General features: G+C 40.8%; 1 protein-coding gene across 3 annotated transcripts in view; it reads right to left on the minus strand.

Moving 5' to 3' along the window:
- Nucleotides 1-10638, minus strand: part of dnajc6 (DnaJ (Hsp40) homolog, subfamily C, member 6) — a 93187-nt gene that overhangs the window by 18939 nt on the left and 63610 nt on the right. For all 3 annotated transcript variants that reach the window (XM_055642067.1, XM_055642066.1, XM_055642064.1), the window contains 4 exons: nt 5852-5983; nt 4520-4654; nt 2155-2454; nt 608-756 (listed from right to left, as the gene is read on the minus strand). In XM_055642067.1, the coding sequence (XP_055498042.1) occupies nt 608-756; nt 2155-2454; nt 4520-4654; nt 5852-5983 (716 nt within the window). The remainder of the gene's footprint in view (nt 1-607; nt 757-2154; nt 2455-4519; nt 4655-5851; nt 5984-10638) is intronic.

Here is a 10638-nt window from a genome sequence, read left to right on the forward strand (position 1 = left end):
TACTTTCAGAAATTTTAAGGTGAGAAGAGAAATATTTAAGAGGAATCTGGGGGGCAACTTTTTCCACACATAGCGTAGTGGGTATATGGTATGAGCTGCCAGAGAAGATAGTTGAAGAAGAAACTAACAATATTCAAATTAATTTTACCCAAATGCATGATCTCATAGTTCGTCACATTAAACTCCAAGTTTTCATCCACTCACTTAATCATCTTGTGTCCCATTGCATAGTAACTATATACTCTTCAGTTGCCCTTCTGCCTGCTTTTGGATCATTCGCAAACTTGAATACCTTAAAATCTGCCCCTTCCTCCAAGTCAATAATAGCACATAACTGAGGGCCAATAATTGATCCCTGGGATACTCCCAATAGTTATATATTCCAGCCCAAAAATATTCTAGTTATTCCAATTCTGTTTTCCATATGTAACAACATTTACAACCCATGCTAGCACACTTCCCCCAATGCCACCTACTCTAAAAATGCAAGACAGCATTTCAAATGACTTGGTAAAATACTGTTTTCTGGATGGCATTTTTCGACAACTGAAACCAGTGTAACATTTCCTAGTATTTATTTTGAATCCCATTAAAAAATACAGTTCACCTTCAATTTCTCTGGATCCATGTCCTTAGCCAGTTCTTCCTTTCTCATTTCAGATATTGTCTTAGGACCCCTCTTGTCCTTCTGGGAAGCAAACCCTTGGCTTGACAGCAGGTCTTCAAAGTTACTATCTGCAACCTTTGGCCGAGTTCCTAGGATAAATTAGAAAACCTTTACCACAAGTCATGAAGTTTGAGTTGGCTGATTAAAACAGCAAGATAATCCGTCAATTCAAAGGCAGATCTTTTGGAACTGTCATTATATGAATGAATTGCAAAACCAGCAACTTTAAATCAAATCAATGCCTGTTACATTATTCCCAGAGAACTGCAATCACACAAAAAAAAGCTCTTACTTAATTACAGCAAGATCACTTCAATATGTTGCATTAGTCCAGGGATGGGTTTAAAGTGGACTTATCTACCAACCATGCAACCACAGACAGAACCCCAGAGAAAACAAAAACAAAATGCTTCAATTGGTCTGCTTCACAAGCCACATGGAAATTTGAATAACCGCTCTTGCCAAATTCACTCATTGACATTCTTTATTCTGATGAGAAAAAAATTCCGATAATTATACTTTTTATACCTAAAGGTGTAAAGTATAGGCTGAGACACAAGCTGGGCAACGCTTCTTACTTCAATACTTGAAGACAATGATGGAATAACTTATTCAATCAACGTGCAACAACATTACGCTTATGAATTACTGTATTAAAAACCAGTGACATTTTTTCCTCTCTTCCTACCCCCACCCCATTTGCTTACAGTTTAGTAGCAGTCAGCTGTAACCTTCCACTCAACTACCCCCACACATAAATGCTATCGCATGATTGATAAGACACCCACATGGCCTGTGGAAATCAATAACTGTTTATATACACAGCACATTTTAGGTAATATCCATAGATAAAAGTCAGAAACAGACATTGTGCTCGTTTTTCTTTCCTCCCTTCAGTTTAAATGAATTGATTATTATTGCAACAACCCTCCTACCCCCCCCCCCCCCCCCCCCCCCCCCCCACCACCTAACGAGACATATTGCTCCTTTCCTGTCATTTTATGTCATGTTCCTAAGGATCAAGAAATACTATTTATATTTTCTTTAGTATGCACTAACAGAGCAAGACACTTTCCCAATTTATAAAAATGCATGCTCTAGTAAAAAACATTTTGTATATCAAAAATTAACCAACTGAAATCAGAAATTGATGAAATAAAGGAAATCAGGACTGTTTGCCAACAGTCTGTATTATACGAAAACAGAATAAACAAATCTACACATTTAATTATGTATAAAGTAGATATTGAAGACCAGTAAGCAGAGCAACAAGTAGCAGTAATAATTGGAATACAATTTGTGCTGTTAATTTATCATTTCTGACCTGAATGAATTGTGGGATGCATCCCAAAAGGCTAAAGGCTAGGGGGAAAAGTGTCATTCTTTGCTTATTCTTGTACCTACTTTCCTATTATTTTTCCTATTCCTATTACCTTATTTTCATGAAATGTTAAAAAGTTGAAGTAAACTTAAACCTTCGTACTTACCAAAAGGAGGTCCTCGTGCCCCACGTTCATCTCGAGAACCAATCACACTAGCAAAGCTCACGTTATAGTTGGGTCTATTTTGTGGAGAAGACTGGGGCACTGGTTGCTGGGGCTTTGACGGTTTAGTTTGTGGCTGTTGCCGGGCAGATGAACCTTGTTGCCAACCAAATCCTGCATTCTGTTGCCAAGAGCCACCTCCTGCTGGTTGAGGGGATTGTTTCTGTGGAGAACCCACTGGCTGAAATGATCCTGCTGATGTTCCAGTAGGTGTGGTGGGTTTGCTTGAAAATGATGAACCACCTATTTTTGGATAACATTCAACATTTAAACATTAAAAAAAAAGTGTTTACAACATGAATGATGCTTCCTCTTCAATTCTGTTCTGGTTTATACTTTATCAAGATTCAAGATAGATTTATTTGTCACGTTTACAAACAACAATTAAATAAAGTATTGTACATTTTTAAGCCACAAAATTAATACTTTTCATTGCAATTACCCTAGATATGGAATTAAAAATCGACCAAGGTAGCAGTTTCAGATAAGACAAAATTCTTCAAGCTTGATCGACCTTGCAGATTCCTCTTTTGAATGTCTGGGGACTGATGCCCAAACTGGAGATCTATTGCACAACTGGCCTTCACCATCAGGTCATATGTTACAGAAAACATCAGACTCCTCCATCCCAATGTGTTTTAAGAAGGAACTGCAGATGCTGGAAAATCGAAGGTACACAAAAATGCTGGCGAAACTCAGTGGGTGCAGCAGCATCTATGGAGCGAAGGAAACAAAGGATTCCTTTGTTCCATAGATGCTGCTGCACCCGCTGAGTTTCTCCAGCATTTTTGTGTATCCTCCATCCCAATGCCTGTCTTTGTTTGCTTCCGACAACAAGACATATCTACCAGGAATTGGCAGTAGATCAGTATACAAGTAGAATGGAGAACCTCACCATCAATTCCAGAACTATGAAATTTTGAAACATTGAATCAAGGAAAGGCAGTGAAAACTCCTAGTTACCACTCCTTGCCCCTTCTTCAAATCAGTGTTTCATGTTGAACAACACTCACAAACAATGAAAGTAGAAAGGGCTAGAGTGCACTCCGATTTGGGAACTTCATTATCCAGACTGGCTTGATATGCGAGTTCCCCCAGCCATCTCACCCAGTGTACGTTGACCAGCACAGTTCGCCAGGCCTAGTTAGCAGAGGCTCTTTGTGCAGGTGTTATCTGAAGCCCAAAGGTTTTGTGGAGGTTCTGCGTTAAGATCGGGCACACAGCAAGCTAGCGAGAGGGCTGTCAGATCAGATCAGCCCAGGTTGCCGAGTGGCCGAAGGGCGGATTTTAATGGGTCGTTATTAAACTGTTCCATCTGTGCGGCACCGCCAGCTCTCTCTCTCCCAGATCCCCCACCCCAACTGTCGACAAAGTCTGACTGAGAAAATGCTCCCACATATTACGGGTTGGCCCCGAGTTTGCCCACTCGCTGGGGCGGGCAGCGCCTCCTTCAAAGAGAGCAAGAACAGGTTCCATCAGCTGGGGAGCTGCGACCCACTCCTGAGTGAAGCCTCTAGTTTTGCTGTGGTTCAAATGTCTGCAAATTCTCATAATTAGTTGACCCCACAACCTGTAATTCGTGTAAATCAATATGAAATTTGAATGGCTGTGACTCAGGCTAATGCCAGGGATTTGATAATTGACAGGTTCGATCCAGGCATTCTTGCATTTTCAAGGGTGTATTGAGTCAATAATTTAAACAGATACAATTGTGGATTTGTTCAGCCTGCAGTACGCTGTGGCCTACTGCTGACGTATTTGACGGATAAATGTAGTTATAAATCTCATTGAAATGATTACGCAGGTTCATACACACGCAGCAGCTCAGCTGCCGATGTTTTTTTCCCCCCGACTGACCTATGACCTGGGCATGCGCCGTTGAAATACCGAACTCGCTTATTGTGATTAGTGTCAGAGCCTGCATCTTATTTCTACCTCAGCTCTAGTCTTAACCACTTAAGAATTTGATATCTTCAGCCAGAAACATATATAAACTTGACAAAAGCTTGCCTGTAACGTCATTTCTTCTTTTTTTTTTCCCCAGATGCCCTCTTTTGGCAATTCTCTCTCAAATCCTTCTTCCTCCCTTTGACTCAGAACCTCATTACATTCCTTCTTTAATCAAATCTTTGGTCATCTTGCTCATCCACATACATCATGAAAATGTATTTTTTCAGTATTTATCTTCCACTAGGTTTCCCAAAACGCAGCGTTCTACATCACTTGCCAGCGTTTGCTGTGAGCACAAGGCAACAGCATTCTCTTCTCCGCAAAGAAAATAAGAGTTGGTATATCTAACAGAACTAACCTGCTAAATTGGCACCAAGTGTCCCCAGGTCAGCAAAGGGATCCAGTGTCTGTGGCTTGGGCTGGCGCGTAGGGGTGCTATGTATTGAGCTTGTAGGACTTGTGTTGGCTGACCTGCTCACACCCATGACTCCTCCTATTTCGAGGAGGTGAAAACAAAACAGGAAAATTAACTCATCCAGGTGTATTGATCAAAAATATGCACTTTAAAACCTCACCCACCACCAATGATATTCACAAATTGCTTTCACACACACACACGTCAATCATCTGCTTATAGTTCTATATCAAAGTCGCTTGAGTAAACCGTGACAATTTTTAATGATATTGCAATCTTTGGCATAGCATATAATTTTAGCAATTTGTCACAAATCATCACAAAGCTAGAAATATACCATAGAGATGCCAAATGTCACAAAATGCTGGAGTAACTCCAACTTCTTCAGTCTGAAGAAGAGTTTTGACCAAAAACATCGGCCATCCCTTCTCTCCAGAGATGCTGCCTGTCCCACTGAGTTACTCCAGCATTTTGTGTCTACCTTCGAATTAAACCAACATCTGCAGTTCATTCCTACACATGACAAATGTCACTTCTGGTAATGTTCAATGATTTTGGTGATCATGACGTAATGAGGGAAAAGAAAAATGTTTTTCACTTGTTCATAACCAATCTAGGTACCTAGTTTAACAGGAGCCATCGCTGCTGTCCTACTTGTTAATGGGTTTGCAAAATACAACTATATGTACAACATTTTTAAATTTCTCCTTGTAAAATTGTGTGCGTACACCAGTTTCTGGTGTACGCACACAATTTATTCCCCCTTGATCAATTTTTCCAGGATTTTAAGTAAGTATACCATGACTGCGAGGTAATTAATATGTGGAGTTTTATGGTCTAATTCCAGCCCTTGTCATCATTCTTCAAAATGCCAAAGCTCAATTTGCAGGGTCTGGTGAACATAGACAACACACCAATTTCACCTGGAAGCTCAATTTAATCTAATGTTTTGGGTAACTATGGAATGTTTCAGTAGCAAAGAAGTCGACAGACATATTTATTTAACTTGAACACCAAGAATCTAAAGTCTGTTGGAAGACCATCTGCAAATTGAGGATAAGGAAAAACCAAAAAAGGAAAATATTTCTGTGCATAAACTTATGGGGATGCTGGATCTCAAGCATTTTTATCACGCACAGCAAAATATGACACATTACTACAAAGGCAATGGAAAATAAAGCAGATATATTCAATACGATTTTCATTGTGATACAGTGGTCGACTATTGGTGATAGATCCATCAAATTGACTTGAGAACATAATGCTTTGTTTAACCTGAGGAAGCTGTTCTGTTTGCCCAGGCTGCTGAACCAGCAGGTACATTTGCAGATCCCATGCTCCATCCTCCCATTAGATCTTGCTGAACAGGGACAGCTGGGGTACAAGGAAGACCAGGGGAGACTCTACCTAAGTAAAGTAAACATTTAACAACTAGTCACACATTTTTTGTTTACAGAATGTTCCAAAAGAAAATCTGAAAAATATTATTGCAACATACATCCAGTTAAAATATGAATTGAAAGAATTGCATAGACATCACTGGGATCAGGCTTGAAAAAGAATCTTATGTTCCCCTCCATTTACTAAAATATAAGGGCACGTGTAGAAAATGTTGCACTGGTATAAAAGCAAAATACTGCAAATGCTGAAGGCCTGATATAAAAGCACAAAATGTCATAGGTACTCTACAGGTCAGGCAGCACAAATATTGTCATTAAATGAAATGATTCAATAATTGTCATTGTCAGTGTACAGTACAGAGACAACGAAATGCATTTTGAGCATCTCCCTTGAAAGGGAGATCGCGGTGAATTTTCCATTAACATGGGTAAGTGTCTTGTCCAAGGACTCCGACAGTATGCTCCAAGCGGGATTTGAACCGGCTACCTTCCGGTCGCCAGCCGAACTCTTAGCCCATTGTGCTATCTGTCGCCCTATTATATTGTCTCTCCACAGATGCTACCTGGGTTATACACAGTGCATTCAGAAAGTATTCAGACCTCTTCACCTTTTCCACATTTTGTTACATTACAGCCTAATTTTAAAATGGATTAAATTCATTTTTATCATCAATCTACACACAATACCCCAGAATGAAGAAGCCAAAACAGGTGTTCAATTTTTTTTTTTGCAAAGTAACTAAAATAAATAACTGAAATATCACATTTACATAAGTATTCAGACCTTTTGCAATGACACTCAAAATTAAGCATATTCATCCTGTTTCCATTGATTATCCTTTAGATGGTTCTACAACTTGGAGTCCACCAGTGGTAAATTAAATTGATTGGAAATGATTTGGAAAGGCACACACCTGTCTATATAATGTCCCGCAGTTGACAGTGCATGTGAGAGCAAAAACCATGCCATGAAAACGAAGGAATTGTCTGTAGACATCCGAGACAGGATTGTGTCGAGACACAGATCTAGGGAAGGGTATAAAACAATTTCTGCAGAATTGCAGGTCTCGAAGAGCACGGTGGCCTCCGACATTCTTAAATGGAAGAACTTTGGAACCACCAGGATTCTTCATAGAGCTGGCCACCCGGCCAACTGAGCAATCGGGGCAGAAGGGCCTTGGTCAGGGAGGTGACCAAGAACCCAATGGTCACTCTGACAGAATTCCTCTGTGGAAATGGGAGAACCTTCCAGAAGGACAACTGATATCTGTGGCTCTCCACCAATCAGGCCTTTATGGTAGAGTGGCCAGACAGAAGCCACTCCTCAGTAAAGGCACATGACAGCGCACTTGGAGTTTGCCAAAAGGCACCTAAACAAGATTCCCTGGCCTGATGAAACCAAGATTGAACTCTTTGGTCTGAATGCCAAGCGTCAAGTCAAGGAGAAACCAGGCACCGCTCATCACCTGGCCAATAACATACCTATGGTGAAGCATGCTGGTGGCAACATCATGCTGTGGGGATGTTTTTCAGCGGCAGGAACTGGGAGATTAGTCAGGATCGAGGGAAAGATGAACGGAGCAAAGTACAGTGAGATCCTTGATGAAAACCTGCTCCAGAGCGTTCAGGACCTCAGACTGGGGCGGAGCTTCACCTTCCAACAGGACAACGACTCTTAGCGCACAGCCAAGACAATGCAGGAGTGGCTTCGTGACAAATCTGTGAATGTCCTTGAGTGGCCCAGCCAGACCCCAGACTTGAACCCAATCGAACATCTCTGGAGGAACCTGAAAATAGCTGTGCATCGACGCTCCCTATCCAATCTGAAAGAGCTCGAGAGGATCTGCAGAGAAGAATGGGAGAAATTACCCAAATACCAGGTGTGCCAAGCTTGTAGCGTCATACCCAAGAAGATGTGAGGCTATAATCGCTGCCAAAGGTGCCTCAACAAAGTACTGAGTAAAGGGTTTGAATACTAATATAAATGTGATATTTCAGTTATTTCTTTAATTACTTTGCACAAATTTCTAAACACCCGTTTCAATTTTGTATTATGGGGTATTGTGTGTAGATTGATGACAAAAAAGAATTTAATCAATTTTAAAATAAGGCTGTAACGTAACAAAATGTGGAAAAAGTGAAGGGGTCTGAATACTTTCCGAATGCACTGTAAACTGGCTCACTATATATGTCTCTCGCATTTGCCTATTTCATTTACTTTCAGGTTCAGGCTTATCTCTATGTCTTCCACTCGAGGAAAATTATGCCACCTAATGTGTTTTGGTAGACAGACCTAGATATGTCTGAACAAAGGTCCCAACTAAAAACATTACATATCATGTCCTCCAGAGTTGCTGCCAGACCTGCTGAGTTACTCCAGCATTGTATCTTACTTAGATAGTTATTGTTTATAGAGAAGGATGAACTGACAAGCCAAACTGAACCATGTACAGATGAAAGAAGTAACCAATGTAGGGAATGTGAAATAGCAGCAGTGTCATGCTGTCAGAGTAAAACAGCATGGAAATAGGTCCTTTGCTCCATCACATTATTGATGACGTTTTTGGCTATCTACACTTGCCCTATTTGCCTCCATTGGAACATATACTGCTTGCATCATTTGTGGCCGTCTAAATTCCTCTTAAATGTAGCAATTGTATACGATGCCAAAACCTCCCTTAGCAATGTGTTCCAGGTACCAATCACCCATTGTGAACAAAATGTATCCCTCAGATCTCCTTTAAAACGCCATCTCTCACCATCAACCCATGTTCTCCTGCTTTTGATACCACTTGCATGGGAGAAAATACTTTAACTTTCTACCCTATCTATGCCTCCCAATCTTATATACTTCTCTCAGGTCACCCCTCGGCCTCCTTTGCCGCAAGGGAAACAAATGCAGTTTATTCAATCTCCCCCCATAACAAAAGTTCTCCGGTCCAGAGTTGGCCTCATGGAGTCTGTCACTTCAGCTTTAACTTCTGCAGATTTCCCAGCTTGAGGAAAGTAGAGATTTGTATTTCAATACAATACAATATTTATTGTCATTTGAACCTCAGTGAGGCTCAAACAAAACTCTGTTTCTACAGCTATACAAACAAAAAACGATTCCTACTAGATACACAACCAATTTACACAATGATACACACAAACATCCATCAGAGTGAACCTCCTCCTCACTGTGATGGAAGGCAAATTATTTTCTCTCCCCTGCTGTCTCCTTGCACAAACAATCTCCGAGCACCAGGTCTGCCCCAATGTTTGATTGGTTTTGTCATAGCAAGTTTTAAATTGCTCCCTTTATGGTCAGTTTATTAGGTGCAGCAAAAATTAAATGTAAAACTGCCTCTCTAGAGCTCCAAGATACACAAATCTGTAACCGAGAAACATCTTCACTGTACCACTGCCCCACACCCAATTGTTAACTTGACAATCGTGAATGAAATTCTCAACTTAACTGTACTTAATTGTTATCTTTAAAATGCAACTCAATGTGACAGACCAGGAAAAATTATTCCACTTGTCAACCATGATTTGAAAAATACACAACTGGGAACATCGTATGCAGTAGATGAGGTTAGAGGAAGTTCTTCCAGATGAGACAAAGGTTCACGTGCATCTCTTCTAATCTCATCTCCTGAATCTGGTGTTCCCAATGTGGCCTCCTTTACATCAGAGAGACCAAGTGTAGACCCGCCAACTATTTCACTGAACACTTGAGCTCAAATCGCTAGGGCCTGCTGGATCTCCTTGTTGCTCACCATTTTAATTCCTTTTCCCATTCCGGCCTCTTTGCAGTCAGGCCACATGCAACCTGGAGGAACTGCGCCTCATATTCCACTTGAATAGCGTACAACCCATTGGTATGAACATTGAATTCTCCTATTTTGGGTAATTTACCAAACCACCTCCCTTTTTTATCTACCACCTCCCTTCTCTATGCCTCATCTGCAATCATTTCTCCCCTCTCCATTCACCTATATTCCTTCCTCCAGGCTACATTATTTGCATCTCTTGTATCCCCATCTCACACCTTTTGGCTTTGCATCCCTGGCCTTTGTCCAACCATCGGTCCTACCAAACCATTCACTTGTATCTACCCATTACATGCCAGGCTTTGCCCTGCTCTTCCCCCTCCTCTCTTATAGCTTTCTTTCTCCCCCCCCCGTCCACACTGTGATCAGTCCGAAAAATGGCTCCGACCCAGAATCTCACCAATCCATGTTCTCCACAGATGCTGCCTGACCCACTGAGTTAGTCCAGTACTTTGTCCTTTTTTTTGCATATCAGCATCTGCAGTTCCTGGTTTCCAAGTTTTCTCACCATTTCATTATGGGCAGAATAAAGAACCAAATACAGGGGTTCTTTAACCTGATGTTGTGATGCAATTCCTTCTGGATGAAGGCAGAGATAGGAATGTAACCAATTTGGGTTCAGTTACTCACTGGGAGGGACTATCAATATGTACCACCAATAATAATCCTAGTTGGTGAATGGTCACAGGTATAGGTTACCTCTAGGACAACAAATAGCTGCAGAACATTTCCTAATGCAAGTACTTAACAAACAGGAATGCTGAAAAAGTACTTGCATGCAAATCTTTTGTAGTGGAATAGTTTATTTTAAAAAGAGCACTTGTTCTTAATGTTATCAAATATTCAG

The sequence above is a fragment of the Leucoraja erinacea genome, chromosome 10, assembly GCF_028641065.1.
Source record: "Leucoraja erinacea ecotype New England chromosome 10, Leri_hhj_1, whole genome shotgun sequence".
NCBI lineage: Eukaryota > Metazoa > Chordata > Chondrichthyes > Rajiformes > Rajidae > Leucoraja > Leucoraja erinaceus.